Source organism: Mus musculus, chromosome 18, assembly GCF_000001635.26.
Source record: "Mus musculus strain C57BL/6J chromosome 18, GRCm38.p6 C57BL/6J".
NCBI lineage: Eukaryota > Metazoa > Chordata > Mammalia > Rodentia > Muridae > Mus > Mus musculus.
Window position 1 is genome coordinate 32,121,264 of NC_000084.6, and position 23,245 is coordinate 32,144,508.

General features: G+C 46.5%; 1 protein-coding gene and 1 pseudogene across 8 annotated transcripts; one reads left to right on the top strand and one right to left on the bottom strand.

Annotated features, from left to right (window-relative positions):
- Nucleotides 1–1,862: 1,862 nt before the first annotated feature.
- Proc (protein C) lies at nt 1,863–18,307 on the bottom strand. 8 transcript variants are annotated; one of them, XM_030250362.1, is made up of 11 exons: nt 17,341–17,428; nt 16,866–17,070; nt 16,284–16,347; nt 14,598–14,688; nt 13,587–13,750; nt 12,370–12,394; nt 12,113–12,250; nt 11,884–12,018; nt 6,130–6,275; nt 3,832–3,949; nt 1,863–2,553 (listed from the first exon to the last, which is right to left on the bottom strand). In XM_030250362.1, exons 3-11 carry the CDS (start codon nt 16,287–16,289, stop codon nt 1,967–1,969), a joined length of 1,410 nt encoding a protein of 469 aa, XP_030106222.1. In that variant the 5' UTR covers nt 16,290–16,347; nt 16,866–17,070; nt 17,341–17,428; the 3' UTR covers nt 1,863–1,966. The 8 variants fall into 8 exon arrangements, with proteins under 8 accessions (XP_030106222.1, XP_006525785.1, XP_011245159.1 ...); XM_006525722.4 differs by lacking the exon at nt 17,341–17,428 and adding an exon at nt 16,514–16,684 and having other exon boundaries at nt 16,866–16,933; XM_011246857.2 differs by lacking the exon at nt 17,341–17,428 and having other exon boundaries at nt 14,598–14,684; nt 16,866–16,957.
- On the top strand, nt 19,466–20,567 carry Gm5969 (predicted gene 5969; annotated as a pseudogene).

A 23,245-nucleotide genomic window follows, 5' to 3' on the forward strand; every position in this document is an offset into this window, starting at 1 on the left:
AGAAGAAGAAGAGGGAGGGAGGGAGGGAAGGAGGGAGGGAGGGAGGAGAGAGAAACAGAGAGAGACAGAATCAGTAGCAGGCTTCTACTCCTCCTACCCTAAGTCCCGACAACCAGCAGAACTAACCTTGCTGTGTGTGCTGTGGCAACACCCCAGGTTATGAACTGCTGAGGAGAGAGCTCTGGGCTCTGGGCATCTGGACCAGTTCAGCTTCCCAACCCAGTGCCCGATGGTCCATCCCATCCATAGCCCAAGGTCACTTTGCTCTTTTCTATCGTTTTGTTTTGTTTTGTTTTTTGAGACAGGGTTTCTCTGTATCGCCCTGGCTGTCCTGGAACTCACTCTGTAGACTAGGCTGGCCTCGAACTCAGAAATCTGCCTGCCTCTGCCTTCCAAGTGCTGGGATTAAAGGTGGCGCATTCCAGCCTGCAGCGGGGTGAAGCTCACAAGGCCCCATCTGTCCTTGAGGAGCTATTTGAAACTGGTGACTGCTGGAGAAGGCAGAGACAGGAACTGTCAGGGTGGGCTCTGGAGGTTGTCTATGCCCCAGTGATGGTCTTCCATGGGTGCAGGATGGGCCACACTAGTTAGACTCTGTGATGGTTTCTATATGCTCAGCCCAGGGAGTGGCATGATTAGGAGGTGTGGCCCTGTTGGAGTAGGTGTGTCACTGGGTGTGGGCTTTAAGACCCTCATCCTAGCTGCCTGGAAGCCAGTATTCTACTAGAAATCTTCAGATGAAGATGTAGAACTCTCAGCTCCTCCTGCACCATGTCTGCCTTGAATGCTGCCATGTTCCTGCCTTGATGATAATGGACTGAACTTCTGAACCTGTAAGCCAGCCCCAACTAAATGTTATCCTTACAAGAGTTACCTTGATCATGGTGTCTGTGCACAGCCGTAAAACTCTAAGACAATTCCCTCCCTTTCTTTCCCCCTCTCTCCCCTGTTTGTCCTCCACATTCTACTTCGTCCTTCTTCCTTCTCTTTTGTTTTTTTTAAGGGAAGGGATTTTTGCTGTGTTGCCCAGGCTGTCCCCACCTCTCAGACTGCAGCAATGCTGCCTCAGTATTGGGGGCTACAGGTGCTGCCACTGCACCCAGCTGCATTATTAAACAGACTCCTCAACAAAACTGTAGGGCACCATGAGGAGCACCTTCTGGGCATCTGGTCACATCTCCAGTGGACTACTGGTCTTCTGTCTCCACTTGTCAAAGCCAGGGTGGGGTGGGGTTTGGTAGCCAGCCAGCCTAGCCTACTGGGTAGATTTCAGGACAGTGAGAGACCCTGTGTCAACAAACAAAACAAAACACAAAACAAAACAAGTGGATGGTGTTGAGAAACGAAGTTGTCCTCTGGTCTCCAAACATATAACACACACACACACACACACACACACACACACACACACACACATGCATGTATCCACCCACACACCCACGCGCGCACACACACACCAGCACACACCCAGGGATAATAAAGAAGAGAAGCAGCTGAGTTTGGGAGTGTGACCTTGGTTTGAATCCTGGCTCCACCACATGGCCATTCTGAGTCTCACTGGCCACTGGTCACTGGCAAGCTTTTCTGATGTAACTAGCACGGGCTCTTTCCAAGGCCCTGAGAAAGGCTCTATTAGTCTCTTACAGTAACTTCTAAAAAAATTCCTTTCTCTAAATCAATCTCCTCCACTCACCCCCAGAAGTGATATCAGCTCAGATCCCACTAGATCTTCTACACAACTGCTTTGGGAGTTAAGCAGGTTCTTTTCATAGACTTGGTGTGTAGTGCATGCTCAATTAATGTTACTTTCCCCCAGAATAGCCCATAAAAAGGATGAAAAGACAGACAGGTACTCGGGGAGGTATGTTTGTTGCATGCTCCTTTAATGTCCTCTGTCTTGGTACTCACTAGCCCAGCCTTACTCCAAGAGTGACTTCTAGGGTCCAGAGGTGAGCAGGGAGGGGTGCTATAGCTTCTGGCTCTTAAGGGAGACACCCTTTTCCCCAATGTAACTGTGAATCCATTTGAGGTAGCTTCCCACTTTGGTGTAGATGCCATAGTTGTTGGTGTGCCCACAGCCCTCACCCCAGCTCACCAGGCCCACCAGGAACCAGGTACCCCGAAAGAAGACCACCATGGGCCCCCCACTGTCACCATCACAGGCGTCTCTCGTGTCCCCAATGATGCCTGCACACAGCATGTTCTCCGAGACCACATTCTTCATGACCTCCACGCACTCATTTCGAGCAACCAAAGGGATGCGGATGAAGGTGAGGATGAAGGTGCGGTTCCTTCTGCCATCCTTGATTCTGTCGCTTTGATAGCCCCAGCCTGTCACCACTGTCTCCTGGCCAGCCTGAGTGAGCTCCTGCGCCAGCCCATTGTTCGGCAGGCAGATGGGCACTATGGTTTTGGAGAGAGTGGCTGGCTGGGCTAGGCGGAGCAGAGCAATGTCGTTGTCACTGCTGCTCCGGGTGTAGTTAGGGTGGACGAGGATCTCCTTGATGTCCAGGTCCAGCTCCCAGTGGTCCCTGCGTCGCAGATCATACTCACCTGCAAGGTAAGGATGCTGTGAGAGTAGCCTGGGGAAACTGAGACTTTCTGCCAAGAAGCATGAGTAGGTAGGCCCTAGGACATCATCTGTTCCTAAGGGGCAGGGGACTAGCCTGCTCCCAGAATTCACAGATAGGACAGCAAAATGAAGTTTGAAACAGCAGAGAAGCCAGAGACTCCTGTAGACCCGAGACCAAGCAGAGACAGGAATGGAGCAAAGAGCAATATTACGAAGAGATTGTCTCCAGGGCAGCGAGACCTAAAGGGGAGCACCAGCAAGGCCAAGGAGGAGCACCAACAAGACCCAAGGTGGAGCACCAGCAAGGCCAGGGCACTGCTAGGAAGAATGATCTCGACCACAGAAAAGAAGCAGGTCCTCTTCAGCAGCTGAGGGCTCTGGGGCCATGGGCATTGTCCACACTGAATAGTTGTACAATGTATTAATTTTGTCACCCTCAGGGCATCCTTTGTTGTTGTTGTTGTTGTTGTTACATACATGCTTCCATATGTCTGTATGTGCTTGTGTTCATGGAGGATGCATGTGTATGAGGGTGCATGCATGTGTGAGAGTGCGTGCAGAGGCTAGGGGACAATGTTTGGTTTCTTCCTTGATTGCTCCCCACCTTGTATTTGAGGCAGAACTCACGGAAGCCGAAGCTCACAGATTCAGCTAGACTGGCCGGTCAGCAGGCCCCAGGGACACTCTTGTTTCTGCATCTCCAGCCATGAGATTAGCTATAAATACTATGTCTGGATTCTATGTGGGTGCTTGGAATTAAACTAAGAATTCACTTTAACAACTAGGCTATTTATCGACTCACCTTTCTTCTTTGTAGTATAATCTCTACCAAAAGCCTCTCCAGAAATTTATCACAGAATAGGGCCTGGATTTGGGAACCCTCAGACTCCCAGGGGAGCAGCTAGCAAGGCTGGCCAGTGTTACACAGCTCCACCCTGTCAGTCTATGTGAAGCTCACACAGTATCGTGGGTCTGACCATGGCCAGGTGCTGAGGCCCACACAGAGCTGACTCCAGAGGAGTAGGAGTGAGGAGACCCCTGCTCAATAACAGATATGTGGGCCTAGATCTGAGATGAACACCAGAAAATCCCAGCTGACTGGAGTCCCAGTGTGAGCAGGTGCTAGCATAGTTGCCTCTGTCCTGCATGCATCCTCTGTGGAACCTAAGTTGCCAGGATCACCCACCCTTGGTCAGCAAGCTTGCCTCCCCCGAGCCACCCCAGGCCTCTGGCTGCTCCTGTCTGGCCGCAGCCCTCACCAAGCCTCACGGTAAGCTTCTTGGTGCCCTCCACGCAGTGGGCTGCCGTCAGCACCCAGGAAGTGTGGATGAGCACCCCTCCGCAGGCCAGCTTCTTCTTGGAGTCCAGAAGGATTGCCTGAAAAGAACATATTCGACTGCTTCTGATAATTCCTGGAATAGGATCTCTGAATCCTAAGGGGCTTCCGGTGTTTCTCAAACACCCCCCTGGGTTCTTGATCCCAGTGGCACACATAGACTTAAGGTCTTTTTTTCCAGTGTTTTCTATTTGTGACACTAACTGGTATTAGTCTGTGTCAGGGAATCTCCCTGACATGGCCTCTGCAGTTCCTATAGTCACTCTCAGCCACACCAATGTCAAAGCTGGGACTGGGCCAGGCCTCACATCCTCTGGGGAGCCTTTGCAGTTCGGGCTGCTTGAGGCTTTCTCTCCCTTGGTCCTTTCTCTGCCCCTGTCCTGAGGGCCAACTTGGTCCTCATCCTACTAAGCTATTTCCAGAATCTCTGAGCTCCTCAAATTTGTGAACTACTGGCATGCCCTTTGTCCCAGAGCCAGGGATTTACTGATAAACACTTACTTTTACTGAGAAACAAGTAAAGGTTTGCTTCTACGTTGAAGCAGGAGAAGCTTGCTCTCAGTACTCCCTTGTGGCTCCTCCCTTCTCCATAAGCATAGTCCCTGCCTTAGTTCCCACCCTCACAAGTGCGCTCTCTCTCTCTCTCTCTCTCTCTCTCTCTCTCTCTCCATCTCTTCCTTGACGCTGGAACTCTTCTTCCTGCTTGCTCCCATCTGTATTATGCTGGCTAGTTTTTGTTTTGTCATGGGACTCCGGTGGAGTCAGCTTGTCAGATGAAAGTCTGAAAGCTTTCTCATGAGGAAAGAGTTTCAAGGAAACTTACTCCCAGATCTTTGGCTATTCCCCTAACCCATAGAATTAATTTTCCAAATCCACATTAGTCTAGTGTATGGATCCACGTGCACTCTATATAGTATTACCTTATAGTAAATGCCTTTTAAGATTGTATTCTAACATAGCTAAAGCCTTTTCCCAGTGTTCTTAGAATCCAGATAGCAGCAAGGAGTTTAACCTATTCAGTAACTAATTAAGCTCTACCATAAAACAATAAAGCACTTGCCATTAACTCAGCTGTTTACAAAAAGAAACTAAAAGTCTCACTGAGATAGAAATCTTTTACTACAGGCTACATTCCATGTCAAGTATAAGTTGATATACTACCCTAATAAGGGGGAACTCTCCAGACAGGATAAGTTTTACTAGACCTAAGAATTTAGAGCTCCTGATAACACACTACTCTTAAGGCCTATCAAGAGTTAACAACCCCCTGATGCTTTTAGGCTGATCCTAGGCAGGGCTTGTTATCCCTAATGTAAACATTTAATTAGTCCCTGCAAATTCCTTTCTGCTGTAACTGGTGAATTTCAGTGTATCTTGTCTTTTTGTGATTTGTATCCTCTGATAATTCGTTGTAATATAAGTCTGAAGCTCAACCAGAACATTACATTCAGATTCAACACCTCTCTTGTGTGTGCCTGATTGTCACTTCATCCGACTCTTTTGCCCATCTGCCTAAGAAATCCCGTTCCTCGCAGACCAGGGACCCAGAGGGTCTGCGGCATTGTTTGGTTTAGCTTTGGTTTTTTTTTTCAAGACAGGGTTTCTCTGTGTACCCCTGGCTGTCTTGGAGCTTGCTTTATAGACCAGGCTGGCCTCAAAATCAGAGATCTGCCTGCCTCTGCCTCCCAAATACTGAGATTAAAGTCACGTGCCACACTACCTAGCATGCTGGCTAGTTTTTATGTCAACTTGACACAAGCTAGAGTCATTGGAGAGGAGGAAGCCTCAATTGAGAAAATGTCTCCATAAGATCCAACTGGAGAGCATTTTCTTAATTTGTGATTGATGGCACAGCCCATTGTGGGTGGTACCACATGTGGACTGGTGGTCCTGGGTTCTATAACAAAGCAGGCTGAGCAAGCATGGGGAGCAAGCCAGTAAGCAGCACCCCTCTATCAACTCCTGCCTCCATGTTCCTGCCTTGCTGAAGTCCCTGTCCGGACTTCATCTGATGATCAACTGTGATGTGAAAGCGGAGACCAGTAATACCCTTTCCTCCCCAAATTTCTTTGGTTATGGTGTATTGTTACGGCGATGCCCTAAGATGCATGCCCTTCCCTGACCATGCCCATTTCTATCCATACCAGCCTTCACCTGGACCCCTCAAGCAGCACTGCTTCTCTCACGCCAGCAGGGGTCCTAGGTGATGGTCTCCTCTCACCTGCCAAGGACTGTCACCCTGCTTCGTCAGCGTTCCGTTGACTATCCTTGGATCTGGTTCCAGTTCATCTTCTAAGTCTGTGTCTCGTTTGAGGATCTTGCGTTTCTTCTCTATCCACCTCCCCAGTTTCCCACATGGAAAATTCACTAAAAGTCAAAGAGAGGTGGTAAAGGCCCTCTATGCACGACTCCCACAGCACCCCCGCCTCCTGTTTGTAGGCTAGGCTGCCATCCTGGACGCTTCAAGAAGTGCAGTGTGGGACTCAAAATCAAATAGTGCCACCTACTAGCAAGAGTTGGCCAAGCGCCGTTACTACCTGAGTGTCTCTAAAGATAAAGATATCCTGGATTCACCCCAGGGCTATAGGTGATCATCCTCAAGATATATAAGGAAAGGCTCCTTGTTTGGATGCCACCAAGCTCCTAGGGATACTGTTCAGGAGGATGTAACTCAGTTGGTAGAATGCTTGTGCAGCACACATAAGGCCCTGGGTTAGATCCCAGTATTGCATAAACCAGGCATAGTAACACATGTCTGTAATCATAGCACTGGGAAATAGGGCAGAAGGTCATCCTAAGCTACATAGTAAGTTTTAGGTCAGCCTGAGCAAAATGAGCTTCTATCTCAAAGTAGGGGGACAGATTAGAGAGGAGCTTCTTCTTCTTCTTCTTCTTCTTCTTCTTCTTCTTCTTCTTCTTCTTCTTCTTCTTCTTCTTCTTCTTCTTCTTCTTTTCTTCTTCTTCTTCTTCTTCTTCTTCTTCTTCTTCTTCTTCTTTTCTTCTTCTTCTTCTTCTTCTTCTTCTTCTTCTTCTTCTTCTTCTTCTTCTTCTTCTTCTTCTTCTTCTTCTTCTAACTTGATGTAGATATACAATCAGTTTGAAATGCAAAGTTTAGGGTATAGAGGAATGGTGTAGCATTTGGAAGCACAGGTTGTTTTTCTAGAGGACCCAGGTTCAATTCCCAGCAACCACATGGCAGCTCACAACTGTCTATAACTCCAGTTCCGGGGGATTCATGTCAATGGGCATGCATGTGGGTAAAATACCTATATACATAAAATAAAATTAAAATCCTTTAAAAATCTGGGAAGTTTAAAAGTGTATTTCTGTATAGGGATTAGAAGATAATGTAAAATAGCTCCCTGCAAGAGTTCAAAGTCAGTGCTGGCGACACAGCTCAGTCGGTAGAGGCTTGCCTGGTATTCTCAAAGCACAAAATATCCAGAAAATCTGGGATACAATGAACAGACCAAATTTAAGAATACTAGGAATAAGAGGAAGGAGAAGAAACAGGTCAAAGACACAGAAACTATTTTTAACAAAATCATAGAAGAAATCATCCTAACACAAAGAAGGGGGTGTCTATCGAGTTACAACTAACACAAAGAAGGGGGTGTCTATCGAGTTACAAGAAGCATAAAGAACACCAAATAGACTGAACCACAGAATGATTTCCCCTCAGCACATAATAAACCAAACTGATAAACACACAGAGCAACAACAACAAATCATAGAAGTTGGAAAGGAAAGGACCAAATAACATAGAAAGGGAAACTTATTAAATAACATCTGGCTTTTCCATGGATTCTCTAAAAGCAAGAAGGGCCTGAATGAATGTTCCACAAACTCTAAGAGACCACAGATGCCAGCCCAGACTTTTATACCTAGCAAAACTTTCAATCACACTAGGTGGAAAAAGAGAGACAAAAATGGTTGATAGTTAGATTGGATGGCTGATTATAGCAGAATAAAAAAAGATCCATATTTAATGCTTTCTAGGCAACTGAACTACAAGTGGATCAAAGACCTTAACATAAAATAAGATACTCTGAACCTGATAGAAGAGAAGGTGGGGAATAGCCTTGAATTTGTTTGTACAGGCAAAGACTTTCTGAATAGAGCATCAGTAGCACAGGCACTAAGATCAACATTAATAAATGGGACTCCATGAAACTGAAGTTTCTGCATGGCAAAGGTCGCCATTATTCAGTCAAAGACTAGGAAAAGATTTTCTTTCTTTCTTCTTCTTCTTTTTGTTTTGTTTTGTTTTGTTTTGTTTTGAGACAGGGTTTCTCTGTGTAGCCCTGGCTGTCCTGGAACTCACTTTGTAGACCAGGCTGGCCTGGAACTCAGAAATTCGCCTGCCTCTGCCTCCCAAGTGCTGGGATTAAAGGCCCAGCTTGGAAAAGATTTTCTAACTACACATCTGCTAGAGGGTTGCTAGTTAAACCATGTAAAGAACTAAAAAAATAAATAAAACTGAATGCCAAGAAAAAATAACCCAAATTTACAAGTGGGGTATGGATTGAAACAGAGAATTCTCAAAAAGGGAACCACAAATGGCTGAGAAGCACTTAAAGAAATTTTCAACATCCTTAGTCATCAAGGAAATGCAAATCTAAACTACTCTGAAATTTCATCTTAGGGTAATCAGAATGGCCAAGATCAATAAAACAAATGGCAGCTATACTGTTGAGGATGTGGAGCACTCATTCATGCTGGTGGGAGCACTCATCCATTGCTAGTGGGAGCACTCATCCATTGCTGGTGGGAGTGCAGACTTGTACAGTCACTATGGAAATCACTGTGGCAGTTTCTTAGGAAGATGGAAATTGATCTACCTCGAGATCCAGCTATTCCACTCTTGGGCCTATACCCAAGGACACTGCAGCTTATCACAGAGACACTTGCTCAGCAGCACTCATTGCTGCTCTGTTCATCATAGCCAGAACTGGAAACAACCGAGCTGTTTGTCAGTGGACGAATAGATAAAGAAAATGTGGTACTTTACATGATGAAATATTACTTAGTTCTAAAGTAAATAAATAATAAATAAATAAAATAATGAAATCAGCAGAGTAATAGATGGAACTAGAAAAATTCATCTGAGTGAGGTAACCCAGACCCAGAAAAACAAATATGGTATGAAATCTCTTAAATGAGGTTAGGTAGAGAGTAAGGGACTACAGGGCGGGAGAGATCTCCCTAGGAAAGGGGAATAGAATAGATAGTTATGGGTAGACTTGGAAAAGGCCTGGAATGGAACAGAGGGAGGGAATTGGGGGGGGATAGCTAAACTCAGAGCCATTTGAGGGGCTGTACAGAAACCTAACACAGTAGAAGTTTCCTATAGTGCATATGTATATGAAGACAATCTAAATGAAGTCAACAAATAATGAGGGAAACAGCAGCCCAACTCTCTTTTCACCAAAGTAAGTTTCCAGTACCAGGAATGGGTTACATCCAATTGAGTTCTTTGCCAAATGCCCATTCCATGAAACAGAACCCTTACCCAATGCTGCCCTTTCGTGGCCAAAAACCTGAGACTGGATAGGCTAGGAACCTAGGGGAAAACTAAATACTACTCCTCTGCTAAAGGAACACAGCAGCAAAATGACTCCTAATGACGTTCTGCTATACCCATAGATCACAGCCTTGCCTAGCTGTCATCAGAGAAGCTTCCTCCTGCAGCAGAGGAGACAAATAGAGAAACCAACAGTCAGACAACATACAGAGAATGAGAGACCTTGGCATACTCAGTCCTTAAATGGATGTCTCTGTCAAATCCCTTCCCTCGGAGTTCAGGGAACTCTGCAGAAGAGGAGACAGAAAGAGTTTAAGAGCCAAAGGTGGGGGGGGGGCAGCAAACACATAAGTGGATGCTCACAGTCAGCTATTGGATGGATCACAGGGCCCCCAATAGAGGAGCTAGAGAAAGTACCCAAGGAGCTAAAGGGATCTGCAACCCTATAGGTGGAACAACATTATGAACTAACCAGTACCCCGGAGCTCTTGACTCTAGCTGCATATGTATCAAAAGATGGCCTAGTCGGCCATCACTGGAAAGAGAGGCTGATTGGACTTGCAAACTTTATATGCCCCAGTACAGGGGAACGCCAGGGCCAAAAAGTGGGAGTAGGTGGGTAGGGGAGTAGGGGGAAGGGCATGGGGGACTTTTGGGATAGCACTGGAAATGTAAATGAGGAAAATACCTAATTAAAAAAAAAAGGGCCACAGGGGATGGAGGACGCCAAGGAATAAAGGCCTAGACATGACATATGAGCTCACAGAGACTGTGCTGAGGGCATGGGTCTGTCCCAGCAGGGTAAAGAAAACACATACCCCATTCCTAGCCCAGAAGCTATCTCCTATTGATAGCCACTTATACATGAAAAATAAGTTCTCCCCAAGGGAGTTGTACTGGGAAGACAATCCACTCTTGAGGCTTGGCCCCATGCCCAGCAGTAGATGGCAAACATAAATTGAAGTCAAGATCATCTTTGGAAGGTCTTTCTTTCTCTTTCTTTCTTTCTTTCTTTCTTTCTTTCTTTCTTTCTTTCTTTCTTTCTTTCTTTCTTTCTTTCTCTTTCTTTCTTTGTTTTTTGTTTTTGTTTTTGTTTTTTTGAGACAGGGTTTCTCTGTGTAGCCCTGGCTGTCCTGGAACTCACTCTGTAGACCAGGCTGGCCTCGAATTCAGAAATTCGCCTGCTTCTGCCTCCCAAGTGTGGGATTAAAGGGGTGCACCACCACACCCAGCTTTTGGAAGGTCTTTCATTATGTTGCCAGGGCTTTTGTTGTTGGTTCTTTGCATATGAACATTGGCTTCCAGTTTGGGGATTTTATGGAATTCCTATGTGTGCAGATGTCTCTGCATCTATATGCATTTCCCATGACTTTTTTTTCTCTTTATTGTTTTCTGTTTTGTCATATTTTGGTTTTTAAAATTTATCTTATTTTATTTTAGTATTCCTTAGATACCTGTTTTCTAAGGAGAGACATAAACTGTGTTGATCCAGATGGGAGTGTAGGTGGGGATGAACTGGGGGGGGGGGGGGGAGACTGTAATCAGAATATGTTGTGTGAAAACAAGCCATTTTCTTTTTTAAAAAACAGGTTACATGTTCACATATTTATTTTACACAGATTATATGTACAATATTTTAAATTTAAAACTCTTAATATTTAAGTTCTAATCAATATAGTACTTTACTAAAGTTTTATAGGGAAAAAAAATCTACTTTCAGTAAAAGAAAATAAATCTTAAAATGTTCCAAGAACCAAGCCTGGTGACACAGGCCTGTTGTAATCCTTGGTAGTGGGGAGGTTGAGGCAGGAGAATGACAAATTCAAAGCCTGCGTGAACTACAGAGTTGGTTAAGACCAGTCTGGGTGACCTATTGAAATCTTGTCTCAAAACGGAAAAGAAGGAGGACAAAGGAGAGTAGAAAGATGGCCACAGCTGGAAAGAACATCTGCTTAGTATGTGGCCACGCCCTAGGTTCAACCTCTAGTATTGAAACAAAAGAAGTACAAAGGATGAGAAGAGCCATGGCCGGGAAAACACACTGAGCACCATCCAAAGACCTGTGAAACCCCGACTTAAACTGCACACATTAATAAATTCATTCCCAAAAAAAAAAAAAAACTCAAGGAAAATCTAAAAGGACGACAGAATCAGGGTTCTGTGAGGAAGCAAAACACTCAGGACAGACGGAGGAAGACACTGATGACTTAGTTTCTAGGTTAGCTCAGTGTGTGTGTGTGTGTGTGTGTGTGTGTGTGTGTGTGCGTGTGTGTGTGTGTGCGAGCGGTAGAGGCACAGAGACAGGCAGACACAGAGACAGATAAACAATTGTGCTCCCGGGTATGTCTATGGGTACATGAAGACTGACAGTATCTACAGGGTCCGGGAAAGGGTGGTATGTCCACCTGTCTTGGGCCCCCAAGATGTGCTTGCTCTCCCGCCTTGACTCACCAGTGGACTTGCAGCGCATGTGGTCGTCTGCCAGCTCATAGCCCGGGGCACAAGCGCAGCGCCGCCCATTGCTCTCCTCCAGGCAGTAGTGCAAGCAGCCGCCATTGTTCACCCGACAGTCCTGGAAGCGCAACTCTGCGAGACAAGGAGAGTGCAGACAGCTCGTGGTGGCCCTACCGTTCCAGATCCCACCTCAGCCCACCTTGCTGCCTCGCCGAGGTCCTCTCACCCTGCTGACAGAACTTGCCCTCCCAGCCCTTATCGCAGCTGCAGCTGAAGCTGCCTATGCCGTCGATGCAAGTGCCATGCCCGCAGCATGGGCTGTCGCACTGGTGGTCCAAGGGTGGAGCCGAGCACTGGTCACCGTCTGCAAAAGACAGCGGGATGGGGCAGGAGGAGATGTGGAGACCTCCATTTTCCTCTCCAACCTCCACTGACCCCGGAGTAAGCCTCAACTTTCCATCCAGGTGCTTAGAGCTCACTCACCAAAGTACTTGATCCAGAAGGCCAGCTGTCGGGGGAAGAGAAGGTAGAGTGTCAGGGCCCAGCCTGGCTACCTAGGGGAAGCCCACAAGGTATTCCCTCCTCCTGAATACGAGGTGTCTAGGAGTGGGAAGGGCTTCCAGACAAACATCTGCCGTAGTGCTCCTTGCTGCCCACCCCGCAACACCCCTTTCCACACAGCTGGATCTCTGCCTACGGGGTCATCTACTCCCAAAGCAGCATTCTCTGCGGAAAGCACCTTAATCCCTTACAGGCTATTCTGCCTCCTTCAGCCGGATCATCCCCCTCCTAGAAACTAACTGAGGCCCAGAGTGCCCCGTGGGGACAAACAGTAAAAGCTTTGATCAGGGATGGAGAGATGGTTCAGCGGTTAAGAGCAGTTAATGGATGCTCTTGAGGTCCTGAATTCAGTTCCCAGCACCAACCACATGGTGGCTCACAACCACCTGTAATGGGATCTGATGCCTACTTTTGGAATGCAGGTGTACATGCAGGTAGAAGACTCATACATAAAAGAAATTTTAAAAAAATGTCTACCTATCTTTATAAAATTTTGTTTCTTTTATTTATTTATTTATTTACTCATTTATTTATTTTTATTTAATGCTTATGACTACAATTTTAAAAAATGTCTACCTATCTTTATAAAATTTTGTTTCTTTTATTTATTTATTTATTTATTTTTATTTAATGCTTATGAATACACTGTTGATATCTTCAGAAGAGGGCAACAGATCCCATTACAGATGGTTGTGAGCCACCATGTGGTTGCTGGGAATTGAACTCAGGACCTTTGGAAGAGCAGTCAGTGCTCATAACCGCTGAGCCATCTCTCCAGCCCCATAAAATAAATTTTAAAAAGAGCATTTTTAAAAAGGGGTTTGATCATCTCCTCCCACCCCCACCCCACCCCCAAACATAAGGTGTAGGTCAGTGTGAAGGAAAGAAAGATCACCTGATCATAGGGAGGGAGGGACAGAGACAGGTAGTAGTGGCCACTGGAGGGCTGCCCAGACTCTCTCTTTCTGGTTCAGTTCTTATAGTCCCCTGTGCAAGCCCTTAAATAAGATCAGCACCCACATGACAAACCAACTCTTATGACTCCATAAAGGACCTCAATGGCAGTTGCCATGCCTATTGCTCCTCTAGGTCCCATCCAGTCACCAGCCCACCCTCTGCACCTAGCCTTGTGACCTTACTGTGTCTTCCACATTTTGGAAAATCTCCTGGGCCTCCTCGAAGTCACAGATCTCCTCCATACACTCCCGTTCCAGGCTGCCTGGCCGCATCTCTTCCAGGAAGCTGTTGGCACGTCTGACCCGAAGCACCTGGTGGGCATGCTCGCTGCTGGAGAACACTGGGTCTGGTTTGGGATGGGAGTCAATGTGGTGGAGGGACCCAAGAGGGGCCGAGAGGGATCAGAAGATCCCCTGCTAGAGAGAACCTGGGAAGACCTCAGCCTGATCCCTTTGGTCTTATTCTAATTCCCAGGAGGGATGCTGGGGCCTGCTTTTATGCTCTGGTCCCAGGTCCCCCTGGGAGAACAGCAGTTTGGATCTTGCAGAGTATGAGCTCTGAAACAGACAGACAGACTTCCTTTCAGGACATGCCTAGGATACTCAACATGGTGTCTTTGTGTAGAACGTAGTGGTTAGGGGCAATGCCAGAGCCTGCTGCTGCCATTCAAACTGCAAAGTCGTATGTGCGTGAAAATAGCCTTGCATAATGTTGTCTAATAATAAATAAATAGCAGTGAAAGAATAAGACTGCCAAATGGAATCTGTCTTCCATGTCTCCCAGCATAGCTGAGTGAGCCCGTCCTGCCTCTCACCTTCATTTCCCACGGCCTCTATCATTCAGTCCCCATCTCTTCCCCTTGAGCAGGGGGAGAACAGGTGGAGATCAGAAAGCTATCACTCAGTGTCTCTGAGGCTCTCAGTGACACCTGTCAGGTAGGAGAACAGCTAAGAGGGAAGGGCCGAATCAGAAGCGTGCATGAAGGGCTTTAGAGGTGCGCATAGAGGAAGGGCCAAGGCAGCAGAGAGCTGGTGGGCAGGGCAGACTAGAAAGGGGCTTGGTAGGTAGATAGGGCAATAAGGAAGAGCACAGTTCAAGAGATAGCGGGGGAGGTGGGGGGGGACTCTAGAGAGGTCCTCAGAAAGCCCAGTGGAGGCTCTGAGGGTCTTGCAATGAGGTGGAGACAGTCTTACCAGGATGGGCCGGTATGCTAGATATTCCCCAGGTGGACATGAGCAGCAGGAAGACTCTGAATTGCCACATCCTGGAGCTGCTGACACCTGTCTGAGGAGAACTTCTAAGCTCCAAGGATACACACAGCTGAGCTGCTCCCCGCCCCACCCCCAGCTCCCTCCAAAGTAGAATGAAAGGGCCATTCCTGAGCAGGGGAGATATCTTAGTCAATAAAGCCCTTTCCGTGCATACTTGAAGACTTAAGAAAGATCCCCAGAACCCATAGAAAATTAAAACAGAAATCTAGGTGTCTGAGGCGTTTCTTGTAATCCCAGGACTGGGGAGGCAGAGATAAGCAGATCCTGTGGATTGCTTAGGCCAGCCACCCTAGCCTGCTTGACCAGCTCCAGGTGACTAGCTCCAGGCCATCCGGAGGCCCTGTCTCAAAAAGCAAGGTAAATAGCTCCTAAAGAAAATGTCTGAGGTTGATCTCTTAACACACACACACACACACACACACACACACAGAGCAAGCAAGGAAGGAAGGGAGTAAAGGACGTTTGTGAGCTCATTGTCTGTGTGGAAGCTGGGTCTGGGAGTGGGGTACACCACGGTCCACAGACAGACAATCTCGTGGCCTTTAGAGCTGGGCTTACTCTAGGTACATGAAAGCAAAAAAAAAAAAAAAAAAGTCATTGCCTGGGGCAAATTCCATTTCCTACTGGGGAGAGAGAGAGAGAGAGAGAGGTATTTAACAAGATGTTTACGTGCTCCGTGCCTCAGTTCTGTCATTTATAAAATGGATAGAATAGGTTTCTTCCATAAAGAGTTGTTGGAAGGGCTGGGGAGATGGTTCAGTGGTTAAGAGCACCGACTGCTCTTCCAGAGGACCTGAGTTCAAATTCCAGCAACCACATGGTGGCTCACAACCATCTGTAATGGAATCTTATGTCCTTTTCTGGTGTGTCTGAAGAGAGCAATAATGTACTCATATACATAAAATAAATAAACCTTTTTTAAAAACAGAGAAAGAGAGTGGGGGCTTAAAAATGAGTTGTTGGAAAACAAATAGTAACCCATGTGAAGCTCTTTCTTGTGTGCACAGATTTGTGCACACGTGTTGACCAGGGATAATCTGACTGACTGTCCTTCATCCTTCCCCAGGCATTGTCTGGTTTTTTTTTTCCCTCCAGGTTTTGTTTTGTTTTTGTTTTTTTGGATGGCCTTGGGTACTTTTTGGCTATCCTGGAACTTCTATGTAGACCAGGCTGGTCTTAAACTCCACCTGCTTCTGCCTCTCGAGTACTAGCTCTAAAGGGGTATGCCATCATGGCTTACTTCCACCTTATTGTTTGGGACAAGGTCTCTCACTGCCTGAAACTCATCACGTAGGCTGGCCAGCCAGCAAGCCCAAGGGATCCACTTGTTTCTGCTCTCTAGCACTAGGATTGTAAGTGTGTGCCACCACAGGTGCTTCCGAACAAACAAACAAACAAACAAACAAACAACAAGTACAGGATACTGGAGGGTTGCAGTTCAGTAGGAAAGAACGTACTTGGCATGTTTAAGATTCTGGGTTCAACCCTGAACACCAGAAACCACACTCTACACCACACACACACACACACACACACACACACACACACACACACACACACACACACACACTGATCACTGTTAAAAGAGGAAGGCATGAATATTCTCACCTCCATTTCATGGGAAGGGACCCAAAGGCTTGGAGGAGATACGCGGCTTGTCACAAGCCTACACCTAAGAGGAGGGCAGAGTTTGGCTTCAAGGCCAAGCCTATGTGGCCCCAACTCTGGAACCTTAACCCCTGCCCCCAACCAGTAGTCAAACCACAAGGCCTCTAGTGTCCCCCAGACCAGGTGGGCAGGCCCGCCTATCCCAGCTGCACAGCCCCTCCTGGCCTCACTCTTCGGCTTTGCTGGCTTCCGGAATTGTAGAGTCCACCTTAGAGAACAGGGCAGAGGGGAGTAGTGGGGTTCTGGGTTTCAAGATTGCTCTGAGGATGGTTCCTGATCATAGGGAACCCTTTGACTGCTGTCCACTTGATCCACAAAATCTCATGTGTCGAGATGGTCACCTGGATTGTAGGGAACCCACGCCTTGGTCCAGATAGAGTTTGGGCGCTCATTTTCCTTGGCCCCACATTTCAGTCTGCCTGGAGAGCCTTAGCTCAAGAACGTCACCTTCCTCCCAGCTGGACTTTCCTCCCCTCCCCTCCCTCCACAGTCCTTCACAGTCTTGCAATGAGGGGGACTTACAGGCGTGGGCCAAGGAGAAACTGCAATTTCGTCCAGGTAGCGCCATGTCAGTCTGGGAGTCAGGTTAATCCATAACCGCAAATATTTGCTTAGCCCTTGGTGCCGAACCTCCCTCTCCCCAGACAAACAAACAAGAGGTTTTCTGATCCCAGCTCTGGAAGGCTCCGTGTGCCCATTGCTCACCTCTGCCTACCGAAGGAATTGTCTATCAGAAAGGGAGGGAGAAAGAGAGGGTTGAGCGTGTTCAAACTTATTGGCAAATGTGGTCTCATTTTTGCCCGCAGTGGCTGAGGGATGAGAACCTTAAAAGAAAACAAAAACCAAAACAACAGCAACCATAAACAGATATAGCTTGTTCGTGGGTAGCACACTCAAAAATAATTACATATATCACCAATCTAGGATGCCATCAGTGATAAGATGTCCCCTCTATTTGACCGGTGGGGGGGGGGGGCGACTCAGAAGTCTTCCTTACTTGTCCTGATTGATGGCGTTGGTGGGAGGCAGGCCTGTACTAGAAGGAGGCTTCTGACTCAGCTGGCCACTTTGTGAGCTAGTGAGAGAAAGGAGTGACTCGGGAAAACTGCCAGAAGCTCCCAGCTGAGAAGTCTGGAAAAGAGCGATGCAGCCGTAGCCCTTTGCGTTTTGCAAGCTGCCAGGGTTCCCTAAGCGCCTTCCTTCGTTGTGACTAGCTGTGCAGGGAAACTACCATCTTTTCCCTGCCCTAATGCTCTTGGTGACCTTGCTGCTCCACAAAGTCCTCGCTCAGAATGGGGAGCTCGGCTCCAAGGGGGGTTCATCTTCTTGGGTACAGGGTGGGAAGTATTTGACCCAGGGAGCCAATCAGATTTTTCCATCTCGGTACCAAGGAATAAGATCTTAGTAAACTGATTAGGTGTGAGCTGTACTCAGAAAACTGAAGGGGGAGGAGAGGTGACACAGACACCAGAGTGTCCCCTCCTCCCCCCCACCCCAACACACACACACACACACACACACACACACACACACACACACACACACTGGAGGTGAGGTGGGAGGCTCCCAAGACAGGAAGTAGGAAAGTACTGGGATGGGAGGTGAGATGGAGTGTGAGGTACTCAGAAATGAACTTGTGGGAAGCCGAGAGCCAGTAGCTGTCTGCAAGCGGCTATGGTGGCTGCCTAGAAAGGGGGCACCGAGTTCCTGGTCACTCAGGCATTAAAGGCCAAATGCCGCACAAGCATTTGCTTGTGCACCCTAGAGAACTTTTTTTGTTTCTATGCAACGGCTCTACCCAACTTTCCAGGAACTTGTGAAATAAACGCTTGCTTGTTGCGGGGTGTTCTTGCTCCAGATGTGACCCCCCTACAAGTCGGCGGCCGCCCTTTTCCTACCCTACCAAATACGCGGCTCCCCTCTGCTTCCACTACTTCCGACTTCGTTCAAAAGGTCAGTTCTCTGGCAAGCCTGGCAGGATGTACATGCTAACCCCAACCTGCAGTATGGACTCTGCCCGAGGTGGCAACGTCCAAATCCCGAATGAAGCTTGGGAATTGCCGTGCCGATGTGTTCATTGCCAGGGAGTCATGCAGGCCTGGCAGGCTGCCTGGTGGAGAGCCCTACACTTCCTCAGCAGAGCCTGTGACTTTAGACCTCCTGGAGACTCTGCTTGGTGTTCCGTGCTAGCCGCCAGCAGCGTGTCAAGGGCAGTGAGCCTTTTTGCCAGTTGCTGGCTGGGAACAGTGCACCACTCTACTGCAGCTATATCGTACCAGGTTGAGGTCCTGGGTGGAGTCAGCCTCTGATCCCCTTTGCCGAGAGTGTCTCTCTCAAGTGCACCCCAATTCAGCCAGATCTACTGCAAATATAGCAGCAGGACTTTGCGGGGGTGGGGTGGGGGGGGGGTGGTGGCAAGGAAGAGCAAGCCACTTGAGATTTCCAGAGCAGAGCCTTGAACTCACCTTATGAAAAGAAAGACATACTAAGAGTAAAAGGGAAAGGAAAAATTTGGAAGGCAGTGAGAAATGCTGTTGTCTGAAACTTCTCAGCTCAGGACCAGAATCCCAGTGTTAAATGCCCTGCCCTTGACTACCATGATCTGATTTCTACCCCTGTGGTATGTGGCATAAGTGGACTTCTTAAGAAACACCATTTTCACTTGCCTCTGTCATTTCTGCTGGTCCCTTCTTACTGCTGAGTTGCTCCACGACATGAACACGGCTCGGTTCAGCTACGCACTTACTAGTTCTTGGCCCCTATTAAATGCAGATGCTTTAAATACAGGTGTCAGAACACTAGTGTGTAGAGTTTTGTGTAGGCATACATTTTCATTTCCTTTAGGTAAATATCTAAGAGAGGGTTTGATGAATCATGCAGTGATTTCATGTTTATGTTCACACCACATTTTAAAGGTCAAAATGTTTTCCAGATGGTTACACAAAAATATGCATGCCCACTGTGATGCACAGCTGGTCTACTTAGCTTTTAATTTCATTAGATGTTGTCATTTGTTTTCATTTTTTATTTCATTATTTTTATTGAGTGCATGTGAGCACAAATGCATGTCTGTAGAAGCCAGAGGACAGCCTTGGCCAACAGAAGATACTTTGGGTACAGGGTTTAATCGGCCTCCAACATATCCCACCAAATGTTTTGGTTGTGAGCTGGGAGCACAGACCCAGTTTGATGTTAAGAGTGACTGTTACATTGTCAATGGGTCTCCTGAGGCGAATAAGCTGCCTCATGAGATGTTGGATGGATTCATTAAAAATTTGTTCTCTGTCCTGAGTGTGAGAATCCGCAAAACAGATCTGCATGTCAACCCAAAGAAGTAAACAACAGGCAATTCTTGTAAAGCCTGTGGGTACCGAGGCATGCTTGACACACATCATAAACTCTGCACATTCATTCTCAAAAGCCCACTTGACAATAGGCACACTGGTACAGGAGAGAAAGAAAAGGAAAAGAAAAATAGAAAGGGCAAGGACACGGAAAATGGCTCTGTATCCACCAGTGAGACACCGCCACCTCCACCACCAAGTGAAATTAGTCCTCCACATGCTGTGGAAGAAGAGGAAGATGACTGGGGGCAGAGGAGGATACAGCTGAGGAAGCCCAAAGGCGCAGAGTGGATGAAATCAGTGACCATGGGAAAGGCCTGACACTTAGCGAGGATTTGGAAAGAACTGAAGAAGAGCGTGTTAGCATCCTGTTTGATTTTGTTAAGAAAAAGAAAGAAGAGGGCATTATTGATTCATCTGATAAAGAAACTGTGGCTGAGGGCAGAAAGGCTGGATGTAAAAAGCACTGGGCCTCTTGTTTTGATAGAAGTTCTCTTTGATGAGAAGATAAGAGAGCAAGTCAAGAAATACAGGCACCATTTTCTAAGATTTTTGTCACAACAACAAAAAGGCTCAGCGGTACCTTCTTCATGGTTTGGAAGGTGTGGTGGCAATGCATCAAACTCAACTGATCGCCAAGATTCCACGTATCTTGAAGGAGATGTGCGATGCAGACCTGTTAGACAAGGAGGTCATTATCAGCTGGCCTCTAAGAAATGTCTCCAAAGAACTTGCCAAAGAGATTCGTGTCGAAGCAGAGCCGTTCATTAAATGGTTGATGAGAGCAGAGGAGGAATCTTCTGGTGATGAGGAAGAAGACGAAGATGAAAATATTGAGGTGGTATATTCCAAGACTGCCAGTGTACGAAAAGTTTAAACTGAAGTCTGACCACAAGGGTGATATTGACACCATTTAAAAGAATGGCCACAACTTAGCTTAACAGTCTAATGCTGCAAATTTTTTCCCATTGTCAGCCAGAAGTGCAACAATGTATGTGCAAGAGCTAAAGTGGCTTAACCTCGTGCTACACTTGGTACTAAAAAGCTATTACTGTGAGTGGTCTATATATTTTTTTCAAATATTTGTTTATTTATTATATGTAAGTACACTGTAGCTGTCTTCAGACACCCCAGAAGAGGGCATCAGATCTCATTATGGATGGTTGTGAGCCACCACGTGGTTGCTGGGAATTGAACTCAGGACCTCTGGAAGAGCAGTCAGTGCTCTTAACCGCTGAGCCATCTCTCCAGTCCCGAGTGGTCTATAATTAAGCCCAATGAGACATCTAGGGAGTCCATACATATCAGAGAGCAGTTGTAGTTTGCTTATTTATAGCATGTTTCTTTCGAAAAAACTAGGAGTGGACACATTTGGATCGCATTTATACAGCTATAAAAAAAATAAAGATTTAATTTTGGTCATTCTTCAGACTTTGGGCTATGAGTGGCTTATATTGAGGTAATTGGCCACTTTTAGGAAGTTATGCCCATTTAACTTAGGCTCCTTGAGTCTGATAGGTTGTTAGGTACTGAGAATTTGAACAAATATAATGACCTTACTCAGCCATTAAGAAATGAAGTATTTTGAATGAAGTTGTATCTCCAGTCTCAGTCCATTCATATTGGCAACTGACAGTTCTTGTCACTCTAAGGAACTCTGATGATTAAATGACAGTGTGACATCCTGAGAAGTAAAAATGGCCTGTGTGTCCTATGGCTTAAGAGCAAATTTTAAAACTTGGGAGTTGTGATTTTTCAGTTTGTGTACCCTCACCCCAAATTGTTGTCTTTCAAGGTGTGTGCCTTGCACGTTGGATAAGCCAGGGAAATTATTACCAAATAAGTATTTGTGAGTATTTAGTGGTTGCTTTGTATTGAGAGAAAAGCTTTGAAGTGTGATTAAATCGCAAGCTCTGATTCTATTCGGGAAAAACAGGAAAAAAGGTGCACTTAATCTCTAGCTAAAACAGCATCATTTTTCAACCTTTACCCTTAAATTATAATTTCAAGACGTTTAGACATACTGTATCTTGTGTTTGTGTTCCCCCTCCCCAATATCATGCCTTTTAATTTGGATATAATAGCTTGTACTTTAGACTTTAGTTGCTCTCTTGCCAAAATAAGTGTTACTGTTTTTCAAGCTTGATCCCCTTCCCCAGTTGTCTTATTTAAAGAGAAAGTTAAACTCAAAAAAAGTCTCCTTCTCCATCTTTCCCTCTCTCCTTCTCTCCTTCCCTTCAAGTCTCCCTTTCTCTCTCTCATACCCTCTCTTTCCTTTATGTAAAGTGTGTTAGAGATAGGATCTCTGAGGCATCATCAGGGCTCTGCTTCCAAGGACTAATAGGTGAAGGGGTTCCTGAGAGACCAGCTTTGTCATAAAGGCATGCCTTTCCCAGCACATTTGCTCTGTCTGGCCATGTTACACTGGAGGGTGAGCCTCCCACCAAATGTAGGCACTGTACTCTGGGACTTTCCAATTGCCAGAACCATGCATCAGACTGTGATGGTTAATACTGGTTTTCAGTGCAACAGGACCTGGAATCAGGTATAAGACATAACTCTAGGCATGTCTAGAAGGAGGTTCTAGACTAGGTTAACCGGGCTGGGAGACGGATCCTAAGTGTGTGCCACTATTCTGTGGTCTGGGACCTGGACTGAACAGGAAGAGGAAGTAAGCTGAGCACCAGGAAGAGGAAGTAAGTCAAGCACCAAGATTCACCTTTCTTTGCTTCCTAACAATGGATGCGATGTGACCACTGCCTCCAGCTCTTGCCGCCATGCCTTCCCGACTGTGATGGACCTACCTTCAAAACCGAGCTAAGGAGGACTGGAGAGATTTAGCTCAGTGGTGAGGAGCACTGGCTGTTCCTCCAGAGGACCAGGGTTTGATTCCCAGCCCCCACATGGTGGCTCACAGCCATCTGTAATTCCAGCTCTGAGGAATCTGATGATGTCTTCAGGCACCAGGGAATCAAGAGGTACACAGTCATACATGCAAGCAAACACACACACACACACACACACACACACACACACACACACACACAAAGTAAAACAAAAACTTGAAAAACAATGTTGAGCCAAAATGAGACTTTTCTTCTTTAAGTTGTGTCTTAGGGCTTTATTGCTGTGAAGAGACACCATGACCAGGGCAAGTCTTATAAAGGAAAACATTTACTTGGGGCTGGCTTACAGATTCAGAGATTCGGTCCATTATCATTATGGTGTGTAGTGAAAATTTTGGTTTCTTTAAAACCCCAGTTATGTTGTATGATTGTGTTTTTGTGTTAATCTCACGTGTGGGATATGGGGATACTTCAGATTGTACACAGCCATTAACTATGATTTGTCTCATGCTCTAGGATGGGTGTGATTTTTGCCAGCAGTAGATAGTTTAAGTTTGGAATTCTGGGGCCTCTTGAGACAGTATAAATGAAAGAACCCCCAGAGGGCCTGAGGCAGCTGCTGCTGCCCCTAGTGCTGCTGGTTTCTGTTGTTGAGTTTGCTGCCTTTGCTATTGATTGCTGGATTGCTGGATTGCTGGATTGCTGGAATGCT

Coding starts and splice junctions, on each gene's coding strand:
- Proc (XM_006525721.3), bottom strand. CDS start 16,735: ATGAGCGCCCAAACTCTATCTGGACCAAGGCGTGGGTTCCCTACAATC. Junction 12,251..12,369: donor CTTCTGGATCAAGTACTTTG/GTGAGTGAGCTC, acceptor TGTCTTTTGCAG/ACGGTGACCAGTGCTCGGCT. Junction 12,019..12,112: donor GGGCAAGTTCTGTCAGCAGG/GTGAGAGGACCT, acceptor CTTGTCTCGCAG/AGTTGCGCTTCCAGGACTGT.